This window comes from Lagopus muta, chromosome 2, assembly GCF_023343835.1.
Source record: "Lagopus muta isolate bLagMut1 chromosome 2, bLagMut1 primary, whole genome shotgun sequence".
Classification (NCBI taxonomy): Eukaryota; Metazoa; Chordata; class Aves; order Galliformes; family Phasianidae; genus Lagopus; species Lagopus muta.
In genome coordinates, this window is record NC_064434.1 from 76,621,783 (window position 1) to 76,641,992 (window position 20,210).

At 36.1% G+C, this 20,210-nt stretch overlaps 1 protein-coding gene across 8 annotated transcripts in view; it reads right to left on the reverse strand.

Moving 5' to 3' along the window:
- The window catches only part of AHCTF1 (AT-hook containing transcription factor 1), a 52,919-nt gene that overhangs the window by 3,236 nt on the left and 29,473 nt on the right, over window positions 1-20,210 (reverse strand). For all 8 annotated transcript variants that reach the window (XM_048936562.1, XM_048936565.1, XM_048936564.1 and 5 more), the window contains exons 13-33: window positions 20,042-20,132; window positions 19,868-19,957; window positions 19,557-19,697; window positions 18,745-18,849; window positions 18,007-18,100; window positions 16,933-17,056; window positions 16,716-16,772; window positions 15,470-15,616; window positions 14,570-14,757; window positions 14,267-14,411; window positions 14,045-14,176; window positions 12,365-12,512; window positions 12,130-12,280; window positions 11,497-11,604; window positions 10,767-10,962; window positions 9,819-10,022; window positions 8,132-8,558; window positions 6,797-6,899; window positions 5,814-5,920; window positions 5,023-5,204; window positions 576-2,421 (exon numbers count right to left, since the gene is read on the reverse strand). In XM_048936562.1, the coding sequence (XP_048792519.1) occupies window positions 576-2,421; window positions 5,023-5,204; window positions 5,814-5,920; window positions 6,797-6,899; window positions 8,132-8,558; window positions 9,819-10,022; window positions 10,767-10,962; window positions 11,497-11,604; window positions 12,130-12,280; window positions 12,365-12,512; window positions 14,045-14,176; window positions 14,267-14,411; window positions 14,570-14,757; window positions 15,470-15,616; window positions 16,716-16,772; window positions 16,933-17,056; window positions 18,007-18,100; window positions 18,745-18,849; window positions 19,557-19,697; window positions 19,868-19,957; window positions 20,042-20,132 (4,786 nt within the window). The remainder of the gene's footprint in view (window positions 1-575; window positions 2,422-5,022; window positions 5,205-5,813; window positions 5,921-6,796; window positions 6,900-8,131; window positions 8,559-9,818; window positions 10,023-10,766; window positions 10,963-11,496; window positions 11,605-12,129; window positions 12,281-12,364; window positions 12,513-14,044; window positions 14,177-14,266; window positions 14,412-14,569; window positions 14,758-15,469; window positions 15,617-16,715; window positions 16,773-16,932; window positions 17,057-18,006; window positions 18,101-18,744; window positions 18,850-19,556; window positions 19,698-19,867; window positions 19,958-20,041; window positions 20,133-20,210) is intronic.

The following is a 20,210-nucleotide window of genomic DNA, read 5'->3' on the forward strand; positions in this document are numbered from 1 at the left end:
TCCAGTAGACACTCAAGACCAGGCTAGACCAGGCTCTTAGCAACCTGATGTAGCTGTAGGTGTGCCTGTTCATCGCAGGACTAGTTGGCCTTTAGAGGTCCCTCCCTACTCCAAAGATTCTACGATAAAGAACTCACTAGCAAAGTATATTTCAACAATTTCAGAAACAGTTGTCTAGGCTGTAACAAGATGCACTCATTCTAACTTAAAAATTGAATATAATTTAGAAGTATGTTTTCTCTATTTCTCCACTGTGGGGGAAAGGGACGGAAACAACATTAACTGACATCCTCCACTGTTCTTATTTGATAGAAGTTAAGCTAATGACAAGAAATTCAAATTAGACTTCACGCCACTCAAAACTCAGCCTCAACTCACTTCTTTCCACCACAACTAGCTAGCCAGACTAGTTCACAGAGTACAGATTCAGGTAGGAAGATTATTTTCCTCTTTCCAAATTTTTACTTTTGTACAGTTACTAGTTGTACAACTAAAAGCTGCATTTGTAATTATGATGTATGTTGTTTACAATTGAGCAATACACTATATTTTACACATGAACATGTTACACCTACCTTTGAATTTCTTTGTCAGTTTTGTGAGAGGAGGAGAGAAAAAAAAGGATTCATTTTCCTCAACAGGCAGATCCTGATGCATGCTAGTTTTACGAGATCTGTTTCTTCTAACACGATCTGTTACAGTTCTTGATGTCTCTTCATATCCTGATGTGTTTATGTCTGTAAGCAGCAAAGGACTGCCATCAGTTCCTTCAGGGAAGACTTCTTCCCTCGTGTTCTCCTCCAATATTGATGGTAATTGTCTCTTTCTGCCCCGAAACCCTGACCTTATTGTAGTCCTGGGTGTGGTCGACTGCTCATTTGGCTGCTCAGGCGTTTTTTCAATAGTATCTGTTCTTTCTGGTTTAGCTTGTGCAACTTTCCTTGTTCTTCTCCTAGGAGTATCAAGGATTTCCACTTCCCCACCTGAAGGCAGGTCTTCCCGAACAGAGACAGATTCCACGTCTGCAGAGAGATTCTGTGCTGCCTTTCTAGCACTTCTTCTGGGAGTGATAGGAAGTTTCAACTCTGTTTGAGGAAGTGATGATTTTGACAGATCAAGGTCAGAATTTTCAGAAACATCTGAAGAACTCATTTTAATTCTTCTGCCTCTTTTAGCTGGCCCAGGTAAAAGAGGTTGGTCACCAGGCTGTAGCTCTTGATCCATAATAGTATTTTCAACAAGTGGTGAACTACTGCTTTTTAATTTTCTTGCACCTCTACTGGGACTGACTGCCATTTTTATCCTATGGTCAGTGCTACTCTGTCCAGTTTCTTGATCTCCTGCTGAGGTTTTTCCTCCTCTAGTCCTTCTAGAAGTAGTAGAAGCAGTAACAGTACCTTCAGCAAGAGACGTTTCCTCATTAGCATCTTCCAAGAGTTCAGATGCAGCTTCCTTTGCTCTCCTTAATCGTCTTGGAGTAACAGCTATGGACTGTGTACTGCTGGACAATACTTGCCCATCAGATTGGCTGCTTTCTACTTTTTCTAGATTAGTCTGTTTGGGCTTTCTACCTCTTCTCTTAGGGGTAGCAGGGATCACAGATATTTGCTCATCTTGAGTATTTTCTACTGTCACAAGACTAGAAGTCTCATATGCTTTTGTTTGCCTGGTACTTCTTCGAGGGGACAGTCCAAAAAGAACTGGTTTGTCTGTCTTCAATATTTGCTCATCATCTGCTGATGGAATAATTAGAGTTCTACTCAGCTGTCTCCTTGCACGTGTTCTAGGAGTAACAACATACTCTACTTGATGTATGCTGCTTTCATCATCTGCTGCTTCTGGCACAGGTGTTAAGGGAGTTTTCGACTTCCGAAATCTAGTTACCTTTTTGCCTATGCTTTCATGAATAGATTGTTCCACAACTTCAGATGTAAATTCTTTACTTCTTGTGTCCTTGATTACATCCAGTAGGTTCTCAGCAATAGCTACCTTAATGGGTTCAGGCACGTATGGGAGTGACTCTGCAATATTTTGAGACTCCTGGTCACTAGTTACAGTAGACACTGAATTCGTAACATGTTCTTCATTTTCAGTACTTCCTAAACTGTTCACAGGTCTTTCATCTGTTGTTGTAACAGCTGCTTTAGAAGCATCTGCTAATGCAAGGTCACCCATCTCTCCTTCACCTTCTTCTCCCTCCAACACTAAAGTAAAATTACTCTGAGATATAAAAAGTTCTCCATCTCCTTCAACTGCATAGCATTCACCATCTTTATTATCAGGCAAATCATATGCAAACTGTTGCTCTATAGTATCATAGTTGTATTGAAGATTGCCTGTTGGATGTAGTTCACTACATGGAGATGTTTCGGGTGATTCTTCTGAGGTTTGTGCCTTGACTGCAATGTCTTCATCAAGAACCTAAAGTTAAAGGAAAGTTTGTTAGTGCATTATTACCAGACTAACTTCAAACTGAGCTAGATGAAACTAAGAGCAGTAAAATGCTGTTTTTTCCTTTTAAATCAACCACTGAAAATTAGAAACACAATGTATTCTTCACTGAAGTTCACGCATTTGAGGAACAGAGCACACAACATTCAGTGTAGGCCATCACATGCTTCATTTCTGATGTCTTGGTTTATGACTACCAATTTGCTACCCTTCACAAGCAAATGGAGCAGTTGTATATTCAGCTGGCAGTAATCATCACACCCTGCATCTAACTGTAAAATACAATTATGCCCCCAAAGGTTAAACAGAGATCATAACACTTATGCTCATAACAAATCATCCCTCAGTGAAACTGGCTAAATATCACAGCGAACTTGATCCTGCATTTCAAGGAATCATGGGATTTGTAAAAAAAATGCATATTCTAAATAACTCCATCCCATTTACTGTAGTTCCTTGTTCTGTAAAATTCTTTTCTTCTAGGTCCACGTGAAATACTCAAACATTTATGTTGAGAGTAAATGTAAGAGAATACTGAGAATAATCCTAAAGGAAATTATCACTGGATTCAGGATGGTACATAGAACACATCCTACAAATCCAAATAACTCAAGCCCCAGTTGAACTAAGGACAGCAGGAAAAATCTAGACTAGAGCTGGCAGTTGTCTCAATTTTCAATCCATGAGTGACCTTTTAAAATTCATATTTAACCAAAGTTTAGATATTTAAAACATGTATTTTTAAAATAATTTTTTTTGAAGTAGCTAGAACTATCTTGACAAAGAAATTAACTCATTACTGTGAATTTTATGCTAATCAAAAAAATAATTGTAAAAGACAAGCACCTAAATCATTCTCAAAATAATTTAGGTTCCCACATCATTTTGGTAAACGATACCCTGGATCATTTGCAAATGGTACCCTGGATTGAAAAACTGACCTTCCCAACATTTCCTGCTACCATAAAAATAAAGAGAGAAATGAAATATAATGTTAAAATCAACTAAGAAACATTTAAGTCATGTGGGTCCAATCTTTTGGCTTGCCTTGGCTATACTGAGTGAAGAGGAATTGTTTTGGGCAGCATATAAAATATATAATATAGTTAATGTGTATAAGTAGCAAAGCTTTTTAAATAATATATTTATATTTTTTATATTTTGTATTAAAACATAAAAGAGGGCAACCAAATCATAAACCTAGTTGGATCTTCGACCTTATTCTTGTGAAACTAATGCGTCAGTCTAGTTCAATGGAAGTGCAATTCTTAGTGAGTTCTCAAGGTGCTCGTGAGATTTTTGATCTAATTTTACTCTTCCTGTACTTCATCCTTGGAAACAATTGTTCACAAATTCACACACTGCTTTTTGGCAGTGAAATGAGTAAGGCAGAACTGTGAAGTGAGGGACATTTTTTCTCTGATATCTCTTACAATAGTCTAGTACTAGAGACATGATCACATTTTTCTTTTGAGTTGAGTGTCTGAATGCAACCCTGTAAGTTCCATTTGAAAATTCACAGCTAATGTCTCTATGCTGACTGAAAATGGAGTCATAAACATACAGGAAAAAAATCTGATTATAATTTTTTGAAAACCTGAAACCTATTCTCAAATTCCTTCATCAAAACAGAAAGTAAGGTTGCATATTTTCCCTGTTCACAGGACTGTTCAGCCAACGCATCAAAATGCTTAAAATTATTTGCCATAACTTGAGCTTGACATAAGTTTCATTTCAAATGCTGTTATGGTTTGCAACATAGCACAGACAACTTCTCACCTTGAAGAATATTTAACTCATTTAAATTACAAGTTTTTTCAGCACCACCTGACTACTCTTACTATGTTTTCCACAGTGAACTTCTTAAACTACTTTATGAAATAACACAAACCCAATTTTAACAATAAAGCACGTCTGCTTAATAACAAAACACATGTTTCTGTACAGGCACACACATTCCAAGGTAGGCTGAAATATTATGACTGGCAGTCACTGCATTCTATGCGCCAAGCAGCACAAGTGTGGTAATGTGTAACATGTGGGTTTTGATCCTACTGGTTGTGTCATGGGTGCGAGAGGCAGAGTCAGCACTGCACTGTGCCCTCCTTTCCACAGCATTCCATCGTCCATGCTTGAGCTGGGCACAGTCAACTCGTGAAAAGTACTACTACAAATCACACAGTAATGTTAGAAATGTATGATGTGGGGTCGCATTACTAGCTGTTCAGGGCCACATGTAAGCCTGCAGGTTTAGGCTGGACATACCTGATTTAAGTTACAGTAAGTCAAATGAACGTGTGCTTATTAAGAAAAAAAAAAGAAAAATGGAATAAGCTTTTTGTTTTAATTACTATAGCTCTCAAAGCTCAAATTCTGACAGGTTCACTTCTGTGTTACATACCCAGTAAACACGAATGTGAAACATGATCTCTGCCCTTACACACTGAGGTTAACTTAACCACCTAAAGTAGACAAGATGTTCACACGTGCGTGTCCCCCAACTGTTAAAAAAAAAAGTCCTAAAATTTACTGTTTTCTGCTTTGTAGAAAATGGGAAAATAATTCACTTACATTCATTTCTTCAGTTTTAGGAAGATTGTTAGAATTATGCATTTCCTCTTGAGGAAAAGAAGCATTTACTTCAGCTTCATTTTCTAGGTTAAGCTCTTCAGGTACATCAACAAGCCTTTCTTCAGGACGATTTTCTGAACGGGTTCTGATCACATCTTCACTGTCAAGGACACTTATCACAGCTGAAAGAGAATGACGTCTTTTTAACTTAACCATTAAATAAATCTTACGAGTTTAAGCAACAGGAAGCAACAGAAGGAGTGTGAACAATCAATAGATTTCTCCATTGTGCTAAGCATATCCAAAACATGTTTTTCTCCAAAAGCTACAAAGCAGTCCCACAATAAAAATAAAACTGAGAAGGGGAAAGAGCTGCCAAATCTGTAGAGAAAAAGAAAAAAAGAAAGGGTGGCCAAAAGGCAAACTGACAGCTAGTCACTGACAGCCTTAATACTGCAAATGCATTATCGTTTTGATATAGTAACTCAAGAAGCAGGTCCCATAGCACACAAATTACAAGTGGTGTATAACACTAAAAGAAATTCTGAGGTCTCCATCTAGTATTTTATGTTTTTACCAGTTTTCCCAAGATCAGTAAAACTGACCACGCTTTTTTTTTTTTAACAAGAACCTTCCTTGAGGAGTGTGCTGTCTACACAGGTTAACAAAAATTAGCACTAACAATCTTAATGATATTTCAGTCTGAGACACACAGTGTTAGAACAAACTGCACATTTGGTTTCAGTTTAGCTACCTTAGCTCACGTAACACCTCCAACACACCATACGTACATTCATTGTCTGCCTCTGGGAATTCAGAAAGTTGTGGATTTTTTACAGTCACTGTGTCTTTCTCTTCTGATGCAGTGGTTATTTTAGGCTCCTCGTGGACTGTTTCACTTTATAAACAGGAGAAAAAACATAAGAAAGAAGAGAAATTCATTATAAAGCTTCAAGACAGGTATGTAAAAGGTTTAACAGGATATTCTCTCAGTGTTTCAAAACAGAGTAAAGAAAAACTCGAAATTCCTTGTCCAACATACCTACATCCAATTTATGATTCATTTTATGTAGTGAATGAGGACTTAACAGTCTTTCCATCTAACACTGCTTCCATAATAATAGAGCTGTATTAAACAATGTAATTTAACTACATAATTGTCTTCTGAAGAAAGAACAACTACTGTATTAAATGTTTAGAACTGAACAAAAGTTTTACAAGTTCAAATTACTGCATGAAATTAAGGATTCTTTTTTATTATTAACATTCCTTCTTCATCTCTTTATAAACAATTCCAAGTGAAAAAACTATTTCCCTTTCCATAAACAAGTAGATGCTAATTAAAGTCTCTCTGTTTGTTTTTTTTTTGAATGCTCAAGTGTACAAAATAGTGCCAGAAAGAATTCAAAGGCCAAAATAAACCTGCGAAAGTTACAGGAATCTCAGGTGTTATTTATCAGCTACTCAGTTTTCATGCAATACGTTCACAGTATCTACTCCGTAATCCTCGGAGTGTGAAAAAGTTTACATGGCCTGCTGAATCAAGTATTTACCACAATACTTTGTGGTCTGCAACTATTTGAGAAGGATGACAGTTGACAACTAGTCAGTTTGAGCTACAGTCACGCCAAATTATATATATTCAGAGATAGGAAGGAATAAGAAACTGTCATACGCAATAACAGAGGGAAGAGCCAATACAAACATCAGAATTTTCAACAGGAAGGTCAGCAGTTATGCTGTACAACACCAAGGATGAATTTTATAAACTTACTCTTCTCTTGAAGTCCAAGAAGTAACACCCTCAGCAGCTTTAAACACCAATTTACCATCCTTGGGAAGGGTAGGACATTCAGGAGTCGCTTCTTCCAAAAATCCTGGAAAAACAGGCAGTTGAATGACTTCACTGTTTCACTTAGCAATTAATTCTAAAATGCTGATGTTATTTTAAGAGAGCCTTTTACGTATTTCATCCACAATAGTGGACGCTGCAAGCAAGTGGTCAGATGCACAAATCTAAATTCTTCCCAGTAAAACAAGAGCAGTCTGCTGCGTATTTTATGTCAAGAAAACAACAAGATCATTGGTATTTTGATCATGAACTAAACTTGATATATTACTAACCTAATAAGTAATCACTTCAGAAAACATCTTTTCTTTTTAGACTTAAATGGTTATGTTCTGTTATTTCTCCTTGGATACCTTCAGCAATGTTGAAATAAGTCATTTCAAACACTTACTCAACTGTTTTTACCTTACAGGTTCCATTCCAGAATTTTCTTTCCCTCCCCCCCCTCATTTCTACTGCATGCTTCCTCAAGATCCAGCAATTACATCAGCAGATAGTATGCGCAGCTGGAATAATCTGCTAGCTCAGGGCAAACAAGAGCTATGCAGACTGCCCTTCGAGGCTTCCACAGTACTGAAACTGTACAAGAATATTTCTACTGCAGTCCAGCAGTCATGGTTTCTTTACAAGGCTATTCTTCAATGCGATCATACACAGTTATTCGTCACCACTCACCAGCTGGTGAGTTACACCCCTTTTAATCTGCCAGCAGATCTGCTTGCATGAACACATCCTAAGCAGCCTGGACAGATGTTAAAAGGCCAACTGAAATACTCTTGGAAAAGGTTATAAAAGCAGTTTGCCAGCCAACTGAATGCACACAGCTGTAATTAAAGCAGACACACTTGCAGACTTGTTTTCAGAAGGGAACTATTTACATGAACAATAACAAGGAGATAAAAATTAATCTAGTCATAGTTATCTAGTCTAGTTATACTGTAAACTTCCCATTAAAAAGATATATCTCTTATCTATAAAGATAAATATATGAAAGACATATATACATAAAAGCTACACATATAAAAATATCTCTGTACCCTTACAGTAGAGCGTGAAGATCAAGTTTGCAAATTCTGTCCCTTTAACACCCATAAATCACTGCTGCATCTTAGCAGCAAGCACACACAAGAAATGCCAGCCACAAGCAACATACGTTCTCAACACTCATCAGAACCAAGTCTTACACTCATCAGTAATTTAACGTTTTGAAGGCATTTGAAAAATTAATAAAGAAACTTCAAGTTATATGATGAAACACACCAGCTTCTTTTCCTACTTCTGATGAATGTGTATGTTCCACCTGGAAAAGTTCATCTTCAATTATTTCATTGTTCTCTTTTGCTGGTTCTTGAAAATCTGCAGGTTCTTCTGTGAAAGAACTAGCTGGTTTAGCAGCTATAAAAATGACATCATCTTCAAAGTCACTAGGTGATTTTGCATCATGATACTCCAAAGTAGTCTGGTCTGACTTTACAGAGACATTACTATTTTCTTTACTGACATCCATTTTCTCCAGACCATCTCCCGGAATGCTTTCTAAAGATTCTTCCATTTCAGCAGGATCATCCTCAGTATTGCTCAGAGTAAAGAGGGATGCTTTATCTCTACTTCCAGACCAACTGTCCTCCACTAATCCACGACAATGCTCAGATGAAGCTCCAGATTGTGCTTTTTCATTTCCTGTTACCTTTTTTAAAAACAAACAAAAACCCCAAAAAAGTTAAGTCAGTAATACATATATGCTTTATGCAAAAACAAGAAAAGAGGAACAAAAGTTTTAAAACTGTCACCTTAAGCAAAATTACTTCCCATTCTCTAGCACTACCTTAGCTTTCAAAGCTAAGAGTAAAAACTGACCGTTCCTTTGACTGCTTATTGAGTTTTCACAACTCAGGAGAACTGAAACAAACTAGTCTTGTAAGTGATTGCTTCTAATGTTATCTCAACTCTGTTCACTGCCTCACTACTTTGTTTTCAAGAAGAGGGAACTACCCAGGAATTGCATCATTACATTTCTTTTTTTACTGCTTGTGTTTTCAACCCATACGTGTTGCTAGTATATTTTAGAGTGTAGTATGCCTGTAGCACGAAACAAGCCAATTAATCTGGCTGTTATTAATGAAACACTATAAAGGAGGACAAACTTCTTGTTATAACTGAGTAGGTATTTACAACACACAACAAAATGTATAACTGAAGATAATAAAATACAGACTACAGTGACAATTTGTTAATGTATGTATGGAAAGCTCATCTATACTAGCACGTCCCTCATTTTGGTACTACTTCTGAAACAGCCTGATAAGCTAGATCAGGGAATCAAACCAACAGAATAAAATTGTGGGAAGAGTAGAACGGGGCAGCTTTTAGACAGATGAACTCTCAACAGCTACAAGAACACTGACCCTGGTGCAAACCAAGAGAACTTGAGGGCTGAAGAACACATTGGGGCTGAAGAATACACAACAGTAAAGCTCTGTTCATCAGGAAATTACCGTAATTTAAGTAAACACAGTCTCTCAAAAAAGCAGACAAAATAAATGCAGCTCATGTCTTCTCATGCTTTTAGAGGTGCATTATTTGCAAAGCTTAAAAAACCATTTGTCAGTTAAGAATGACTGGCTCAAACAGTTTTTCTTACTTTCTTCGCAAACCAATATATGATGAGGTATGACAGGAAGGCTAACAAGCAATTTGGAACAGCCACAGCTCCTATCAACAGAAGTAAAAACGGTGAAGCCCACTAGTATTTATTACGAGTATGTTCCCAAAATGTCGCATACTTGAAGGTCTAGCATAATCTTTTTTTTGACTAAATACAAATCTGGCAATGTGATTTGCAATTCAAATGTTCATTATAATAAGTTCTGGCAAACTATCTATAGAAAATTCTTTATATAAAAGTCTAAAACTTTTAACAGTAAAAAAAAGTTTTATATCAGCTTACTCCAACAGTCCATTTTGCATTAGAGTTCACATCCCTGAAAGATATTCTAGGTTCCTTCGCTCGTAGGGGAGGAGTAACAGATCGTCCTGGTGATGCTGAGGGAGTTGCTAAGGGTGTGGTGCGAAGGCTGGATCTGAGAATAGACTGAGGAGTGAAGCCAGCAAAACCAGAAGCAGAAGATGACGTCACCAAAACTTTAGCTCTCTATGAAAAGAAGTAAGTTATTGTAAAATCAAATGTATCTTTTAAAAGGGAAGACTTCACATGCCAAAAGCATTAATTTCAACTAAAACTCAATCTGTAAAAGCAGAGAGGACAAAATATAATCTCTACATTCTCTTTTTTCTAAAGGTAAAGGCTACTTTCTTTCCTTCTTTTTTAATGTAGACAAAGAATGTTATCTTTCACACTGATTTCCTGAAGAAACAACAATTCAGTGTCTTCTTGTCTGTGATGTTATCCCAATGCCAGTACTACAGCTTCTGCAATGTTCTTCTAAAATCACAGAAAAAACTGCAGATAACCACAGCTGCTGCCACTCACTTAGCTGGATTAAGAACTGAAGCATACACACTCCGGCTTCCAAGCAGGCAAGTCAAACTATGAAGCACTTAATATGATGGTTATGCTACAAAGCACACGTGTAATTATGTATATTGAAAAGTCCAACTTCAACTTACTTACTTTTTTCCACTGCAATAAAAATAACTATTTCATAAGTTATTGGGCAAGATGCATATTGCAATTAAGTTAGAACTAAACTTCCAGTTTTAAATTTCCTTCTCAGGACCTACTGATGTACTTTTTCCAAAAGCCCTCCATAAAGAATAACCATGTGCAAATTCAAAATTTGCATTCAGTGTTGCTTATGTAAAATACCGTGGTTAAATTTTAAATTTCACAGGTTTTTATTTTGGTTTGTTACTGCTTATTTTTTTAAATACCAACCTTAACCACAAGAGGAGTCTCCAGTAAATTCAGCTCTGAAGCTCTTGAAATTTTTTTTTGTGAGCTGGACCCATGTATGTTTGATTTCAATGAGCTGGATTCCATGTATGAAGTAGAAGGCAGGCACGGTGATTGCCAGCTTTCATTCTGTGCTGGAGAACACGAAGGAACAGGACGAACCACCAAATCCAGCAACCTGTTGAGATATGCCATTTTAAACCATAAATATAAAAATAAATTTGAGACAATAAATAACCAAAACACAGATTGGACAAGATATAAGAGTGAATCCTCACTGCTGGGACAGCGTATCAAGCCCCGGTCCAAATAATTGGCATGATTTCCTAACTCATTGCCTCTGAGGCAAGAGAAATCCAATTTTACACTTACAATGCTCATGACAAAAGAGAATTCATCTGCACTTCAAATTCCCTACTTAGTTGTGCCCCTACATTCATTTTTTAGCAGACACAGAACTATATGGAGATGAAGAAATCTGAAAACACAAGAATTACACATGACAATCATATTCTGAAGATATTTTAAATGTAGTATTACTAACTGAATTTACCGGTGAATATTAATTCAGTAATACTAAAATTATTAACTTGCTACTTAAGACAAAATGCACCTAAAGCAGAAATTACTTTTGATATTTAGAACATAGACTACATAATACTTGTTCCCACCCCCACATCTTTCAAATCTTCACTCTGTGGATCTGCTATACCTGGAACATTTTTGTGAAAGTTTTGTAATTGGTGTCCCAACAAATGCATCAGGCAACTCTGCATCAGGGAGAGGATGTGTTATGACTGGTGGTTCTGCAACTCTGGGACTAGGATTAAAAGGAAAATGTAATTTACTTACAGTCCAAATATATCTGAATTCAAGTTTACTTGAATTGACTATGCCACCTAAAGTAAATCATCTGACAACTATTAGTCTGCTTTAAGTTGTTTACAATGCTGTTTTTAAAGTAAAAAGGCTAATACAATGCAAAAAACAGACACAAAATGGTCAAAGATCACTATTTGTTCACACAATCACATCTATCAAAATCTGTACACCAACAGATTGATGGCAGTTTTCATTCCATCTATCTCAAATTCTGTGAACATTTTTAACCATAATGCAAAAATACTTTTTTGCATAATTAAGACTATCTTAAGTGAAGAACTTCTTGGCAAATATTACTTATTATGTACTGAATCTTGAATGTTGTACTTTGCATATCCAAAGCAGTCACAGCAAGCTTCACTTAGGCCCAGCTTTCCACCCAAATACTAAAAAATTCAAATAGATTTCTGTCTCTCAGCCCCTAACGTGTAGCTAAAGACTACTTTGTTAGAAGGATTCTTACCTATCACATTGTGAGAAACTGGTTTTCTGCTCATTTCCTACCCATACTTCCCCAATTTTGGATAATACATTACTGATGAAAGTTGCTCTTGTATGCACATTTCCAGCATTAACTTGTTTTGCTACTGTTGATAAGGGCTTTGGTCTTGAGACTGGAAAGGAAAAGGGAAAAAATATTATCTTTGTGTAATCAGAGTGGTGGCCAGTTGCTCATTACACTTTTCCCACTAAGTTACCTTCTCTGAAGACAGATGAAGGCAAACGGTAAGGTTTGGCTCTCTCTAAAGCCAGCTTCCTTTGAACTCTAGGAAGGATCTTGCCATATTGGTCTAATATAGAATTTCTGGCAACTGCTCTCTCTCTCAAACGAGGATCACGATCATTCTGATAAAAGAACAAAGGAAAAAGTTAACTAATTACAAGAAGTTCACAGCAGAGAATCTACGCTGCTCCAATTAGTGGGTACACTTCATCCACAGAGATATTAAAATATATCCATCAGCAAACACCAATTCTGCCTAGTTTTAGGAAAGTGGATGGCAGACTAGCTAACAACAGAGTCTACATCTTTAAATTAAAACAATGTTTGTACCCCACCAAACCTTCTCCTCATTGCAGCTCTGTCACCTGCAATTCCCATTCTCAAACAGCTTACAAAACAGCGCAACAACAATAGAAAAGTCAAGGCCAAAAATAACTGAATACACAAAACAAATATAAATTATGCTGGACAAAATGTTTTCAGTATTAAAACAAGCTAGAAAAAACTATCTAAACACACCTTCCAAAAAGATGGATGTGTTCAAATGCAGGACCGAAAAATTCTAAGATCACCTTCTAAGCTTGATTCATTGGAAAACTATGGTTCTGGAAATCCGGAGTTCTTCATGGAGTTAAAATCCCTTCTCAATGAATGTTTAAGCGAAAAAATTATTCTGCTCTACACTGTTAGTAAAAATTTATTTTTGTAATGCACGACTCTAGTGAAATTGAACTTAGTTATATATTAGAAAAAAATATATATATATATAGCATACAACTATATGGATAGATAGATGTAGGTTGCTCCGAAAGTAACACCTCCTACTTTTTTTTTTTCCCCCATGGAAACATCAACAGATATAAACAGCTCTATCACACCATCTGATAGATCAAATTCTCAGCTACAGAATATTGTTTTTCAACTGTCACCACCAGTAACTATGCATTTTTCACCAGCAATGAAGTAGAGCCCACGTGCCACAACTGCAGAAATCTGCATCTGCAGAGGTGACCTGCTGTTTCACATCTGCTATGATGTTGCCATTGCTAGAAAAACATTGCCCATACAGTTCAGTTTTCATTGCTCAGTTCACCTCCTGGTTGGTCTCCAGAAATGCTCAGCAAGCACTGATGAATGTCAATAAATTTTTTTTATGCAGAGAAGAATCTGCTGACATGCTTTTGCTTCATACACACTCCCATGTTAGATGCCACTATGTCACATTGTCCCTCTGCTGTCATTTGTCACATGGCAACAAAACGTAAAGGAATATTAGTGGGAAGGGTCTACCTCTACTGCCATGCCACCAACACGTCTCTGACATTGAGGACCAACATAATAAAATAGGCATTATTTTCAGAGCAACCTTCCTATATTAATCAGATTTGAATTACTTTATTTAAATAGAGTCAATTGGTCTGTAACAACTTGTAAGCTCACCAAGTAGCTTTTGATAAGTGAAATATTTTGTTCAACTTCTAAGTTCAGTTGTTACTGGAGGTTCAGAAACTTATTCCTAGTATTTCAAATCATGTTCTAATAAACACTGAACAACAACAAAAAAACCCAACAAAGCAGGATTTTTATGGAGTAATATCAAAACCAGCAACGTGTAAAATAAATTTGCGCCCCTGGAGGGAACTTTTATGCTTACCGTAAGATTGACCTTCATTGAATGATTCAACTGCAGTGCTGGAATATAGTTGGCACGCTGCAGATGGTGGACTAAAAGAAATTCACGATTCTGAGTACCACCGTTGGTCTGTAAGAATTTCTCCAAACACTCCTATGAGAAACACATTTCAAAAAACTATTACGATTCCATCTCTTCTCCTTTTGAACAGATGATTAAGGTATCTTTCTTGTCCACACTTACTTGTTCGGTGTCTGTGAAAGGTAGCTTCAATAAGTCTTCCATTAGTCCCATCTCCTGGCAGATTTCATACACTTGTTTTAACAGTTCTTCTACATTTAACTTAGTGGAATGTTTCTGTAATAGGCTCCAAGCCTCCACCATGCACCTGGAATTAATTTTTGAGATATAAACAACAATAATAATCAAAAAGATGCCCCAAAATTGCTGTGTATTCAAAATTTAAAAGTGACAGTGATTTATATTACTTTTTCTCCACCTTCCCATCATGACTGAATACTAGCATGGTGGGATATAGTTATTTACCTATTGGACAGTAACACAGTGAGGAAAAGCTGCACTTCACTACTGCTTGACATTGATGGGTTCATCATCTGCATGTATCTGAGGGCTCGCCTATGCTCTCCTTGGCACATCAGGGATTGAATAATTCTCATATGTTGCCATGGCACAGTTTTGATTGTAGCTGGATGAAAGAGAAGGGCCAATGAATTCTGCAGAAGTCAGAAATTAGGTTTGTTAAGATATATAATATTCACTCATAATAAAAGTACTCAAAAGCTTCCTAAGTAGTGGCAAATCCGGTAGGTAATTTTAAACGACTAGCACTAATGATATACTTGATACAGGAAATGTAAATAGACTTTCTAAGCATTTACACACACACAAAAGCCAGCCATACAGAACAAAGTGTTTTGAAACACGTTTCTAGGTTAATTAAGCATCTGCATATAAACGTAACTTTTTACAGCGATTCTCGAAAGTTAATAGATTTTATTAACATCATGACAAAAAAAACTTCAGCAACAGAAACATGAATTAAGTTCAAAAGTCACTTTTGCAATCTTCTGCCTAAAACACTACTGCTATCATGACAGTTTTAGCACTTTAAATACCTAAAACATCATTTTTGGGGGGAAACTGTTCAGCTGTTCTGCCTAAAATGACTTAAATAAATGGACTTGAAAATCCAGACATCAAAGATTATTGAAGTTCATTTCTTTTTCAATAAATTTCTTCCCAAAGTAATTAAAATCAAATTTCAAACCACAATTCATCGCTGAAAATGTTTTAACAGCGTTCTAAAAAAAGCTTCTGATCTATCAGCTGTTATTAGCTAAGCACCAATTTCAAAAAGAAAACATCTTTTCACAGTTTACAGCTCCATATTGTAACACATGCCTAATTAAGTGGTAACATACTTACTTCAAAATCATTGTGATCCAGAAGCCAAAAGCCTTGAATAAGCTTCACAAGACCCCAGGGGATAGCAAAAACAGTTGGGAAGGAGTCAATTGAAGTTTCTGTCTTATTCGGAAAGGAATGCATGATATCCAGCAGTAAGTAGATTGTCTGATATCAAGTACATGATTAAGGCTAATACATTTGCAAGATCAAGAATTTATCACAATATATTCATAAAAATAATAATGAAATAAGAACGTAAGTGTTAGACAGAAGAAAATGTTAATGGGTTAGTCTTGCCTTTTTAAGCTGTTATAATTCAAAGAAAGCCAGGATTTAAACCTCTCATTCTGAGTAAATAATCAGGAAGAAATACTCTTTGATTTCTATGATGTTTTCAAAAAGGTTAACTGCAGATAATTAAAAATCCCAGTTATAAACTGAGACCCCTCCTCACAGTCAGGAGCGACCAGCTGGACATTTAAACACTCAGGGCTTATGAATTCCCTCGTGTTACTTCCTCCTTTCCAGTGCATGCAAAACAAAATTTCACAACACGTATCAGTTCCCAATGAAAAAAAAGGAACTAAAACAGTATTATTTTCTGGTAATGTCATTTTCTGACGTTTTTAGGGATATACATTAATTAGGGATCTCTGAGTTCAACAGTTTTAAACACCCTTCCTCTTTACGCTCCCCTCCCCTCTGTTTGATGAGGCAACAAAACAATCCTGTGTATTTCAGCAGCTTCAAAATACGTTCTCTGTCCAATCTTGTTTCTCTATTTATTATTCTGTGTCTACAATTCAAGCAGAGCAAAAGCAAGCACTGTTAGCTGTGCTGGAAAAAAATAGAAAAAAAATAAAAAACCAATAATCAATGATTCCAGAAAAAAACAGGTACTGATACAGCACTACTACAACTCATTTTGCTCTGAAGCAGCACTTATATTGCATCATGCTAATATGTAGCCATTTGCTATTGCTGCTTTTAAAAAGTTCTGCTTCAGTTTTAATCTTTAGCATACACTTTAACATTACTGTATGTTTACTCAGAAAAGACTTTGCAATAAAGCATGAAAGAAAAATATAAAAAAATCAACAGTACAGAAAAATAAAACTGCTTCTGATTACCACTTAATTCTAAACAAAATCTTTTCATCTACACTGCTTGAAGCATAAATTTAAAAATATTATTAGGTACACAGCAAACACAAGCATTTATGTGCGTATACTGAAGGTGCAACTGAAGTAACTCCAAAGGATACAATTGCATGCTTGTAGTTTTCTTCGATGTTTTCTAACAAATACAGATCCAGCAGTGCCTGAAATGAAAAATTTTCTTTTCACAAAAAAAAAAAACAAAAAACCCAACACCCTCCCACACTCCATGAATTATATACTTAGATTCTTTATTTTTGTTTACTATTGTTGTTTTTGTGGTTTGTTGTTCTTGCTTTGTTTTTAAAGGAATATAACACTCACATGTAAACTAGCAGGTGGATATTTCCCAGTTCCTCCTTCATCCCTCCGCCACAATTTCTCAGCTTGCTCTCCTAACTGGGAAACCATTCCATCTATCATCAAGCAGTCAGAATCCCATCTTCCTCTGGAAAAAAAAAGTAGCAAGGATTTGGACAGAGTCAAACACTAATTCCAACACCTCAACCAAAACACCAAAATAAATACACACATCTGAAGAAAATAAAGCAACAAACATAGAGGTGTGGACATCACTTGAAACACGTGAAGATTTCTGAGCCAGTTGAGAGATGTTCATTAGATTGCATTCAATTATTACAGGAGCTTAAATAGAAATCCTAAAAGCTCTTCTACTAAGTTAAAATCTGCAATGAACTTCTAGTTTTCAGGCTGTTCCTGCCTGCGTTACTTGCAACACAGAAGAAACTGTGGAAGTGCCAAAAATCATCACTCACACTACCTAAAAGAGGAAATTTAACAGTACAGAAACAGCACAACTTCTTTTTAATGTTATCTCATACTTCAAATTGGAGTGCTCCAATATAGCAACTGTGAGATAACTTGATGGTAATTTCACCTTTTGTTTTCAGCACTTCACTTCTGTTACTGAAAAACTCATTTACGCAAAGTTGAACATACAGGTGAATTTCAGTATCATCACAAGCAGCATTTATGTTTATGGAAGACATACCATTACAGTTATGCATGTCTGAACTTTTAAAAATCACATTCTTCAAAGACAAGCATCACCGACTGATGCTGCCCTCTCATTCTCCCAACAATCAAAACAAACAAGAAAACATACTAAATGAAGTGGGCTCACGTTCCTTACCAGTGTACATGTGAGCTACTTGAGAAGTAAGATGCACTTAAAAGTCAGTATTAGCAGAGGAATACACACAGGCCACAGCACAGGAAAGTTATCTCTGTATTCAACAGAGCAAATGCATCGCTGAATTGGGCACTGCTGGCAAATGAATTTAGCACAGTAAATACAATTGTTGACATATAAATGATATTCACTACTACTTCTGAATCCACAGTGGAAGTTTTCCAGAGAGCCCCAGTAAATCTCACCTTGACAAGCGCTCAAGTTTCTGTCGATGACTGGTATAGTAGCTCTGAATCAGAGGATAATTGTAGAAAGGTCTAGATAAATGCATATCATCATCTACAGGCAATCAAAGGAAAAAAAGATAATTAAAGAACTAATAAATTGCACAGATCATAACATCTGAACGTCAAGAAGCATAAGCAAGCCTTCAGCTTTGAAAGAAGCCAGCTTTGTTTCTGTTTTTTCTAGAACAGAAATCACAAGACAATCCCTTCTTGTCTCCACTGCCATTTGAATTTTACAGTCAATCTAAAATTCAGAACATTATCAACAGTAAAGATAATTATTAAAAAAAGACCTCAAAAGAGTTTGCTGGGTTTTTTTTTGTTTTTAATAAGCATATAACAAGAACTTTTCTGAAACTATTAAGGCTGACAATGAAATCTATATCCCGCACAAATAAAAAAGTATTTCCAATGCTTTGCTTTTTCCCCTTAAGAAATACAAAAGGTAAAGAATTACTTGGGTCAGCAACATTAAAGTCAAAAGCTCATTGCTGTTTGCTGTTCTTAAAGAACATACAAGGAAAGAAACTGCCTGCATTATTCCACGCTACACATTTGCAAAAAACAATAAAATATTCATTTCACCAACAGAACTTCAGTATGCATCATCACTGAAATAATACTACTTGTTAGCAAAGAAACATTTACAGGGTTCACAGGAATCACTGTTAGAGATGTATTGCAGCTAAAGCTTACCTAAGCCCTCTGGTAGGAGACTGGATCGACAGAACCAGATGACCACTTGGGCATACAAAGAAATGAGGCTAGTTACCACCTGCTTATTTGTCAAATCTGTAACACCTGAAAAACACATGCAAGAATTCTTTTTTTAATTAACCTCCCTTCATCATACTAAGCAGAAAGTATGAAAATAATATGGTAAAAATTTGTCTTAGTTAAAGAAAAATACACAAGCACAACAAAAGTAAACCTTTGCAAAGCACCACCTTCACTAAATGTTTAAAATAAAATTTAAAAAATATTCTGAAGATCCAGTCTGAACTACTGAATACACTTGTAAAACATTTCTTTTTCATATGGCAGATTTTTAGTACAGCAAAGAAACTTTTCCATTTTTTTCAATATGCCAAGTTATTAAAAAAGAAACAGTACAAATTTAATTATTTATTCTTACAACTTACTCAACTATTTCCTTTACAATCATAATGCAGTATTTGTACTCAAATAAGTTGCTAGCTAAGAACTGTAAAGAATAATCACCATGTTCAACTGTTCTATTTCCAACCAACTGCTTATGCATCTTCTTGCTAAATTTAACTTCCTTTACATACTTTCACATACTCCAGAACAAATTACTTTCTTGAACAGATTCATATGAAGTGCTATTTACAATTTCTCACTCAACATAAGCCTTTCTCCTCCTAAACTTGTCTGTCTTCCAAGCATCAAAACAAAAAAGCACTTATTTCCTCAACTACAACCCCAACAGCATCTTGAATGAAAAGATTACTAAGACATATGAAAGATTTAGTAATACTATTACAGACCTTTTTCAGTAAGCTCTCGTGCTTCAGTGAGAAAACAGTTTAAGACTGTGCTGAGGTTGCTGAACAGTAACTGGCAGTGCTGAAGAGACTGCATTGTTTGTGGATCAATGAAGTTGCAAGAGCCATCGAACAGTGGAACACCTTTGCAGGATACATATTAAATCATTAGCATACAGAGCAATTTCAAATAAGTTTCAAGGTACATTTGAACAACTGTGCACTATCACACAGAGGCAAATTGCAAATTCAATGAATACGCTCATTGAAAAAGGGTAATTTTACATTTGCAAAATCCCTGCAGTATTACTCACAGATTTGGTCAAATTCCTCTTTTGTATAGATAACTTTGTTCCATGTCCACTCAAGAACAAACCGTAAGCTGGCAGCAGAACTTGGCTGCTCTTTAAAAAAGAAAAAGAAAAAGGAATGAGCAAACAATGTCAAGCTCAAGAATATAGAACAAAATCACCACAAGTAGTTATTACCTTCAGACGTCCAATATTTAATGTATCCAGTCAGAAGTTCTAAAGAACTTGTCTGAACAGCAGCTGACAATACAGCTTCTAACTGCTCCTCCTAAACATGAGGCAAAATAAAACGAGAATCTTACATACTTTCGATGTCTAAGCCATCAACAATAAGTGTTTCTTTCTA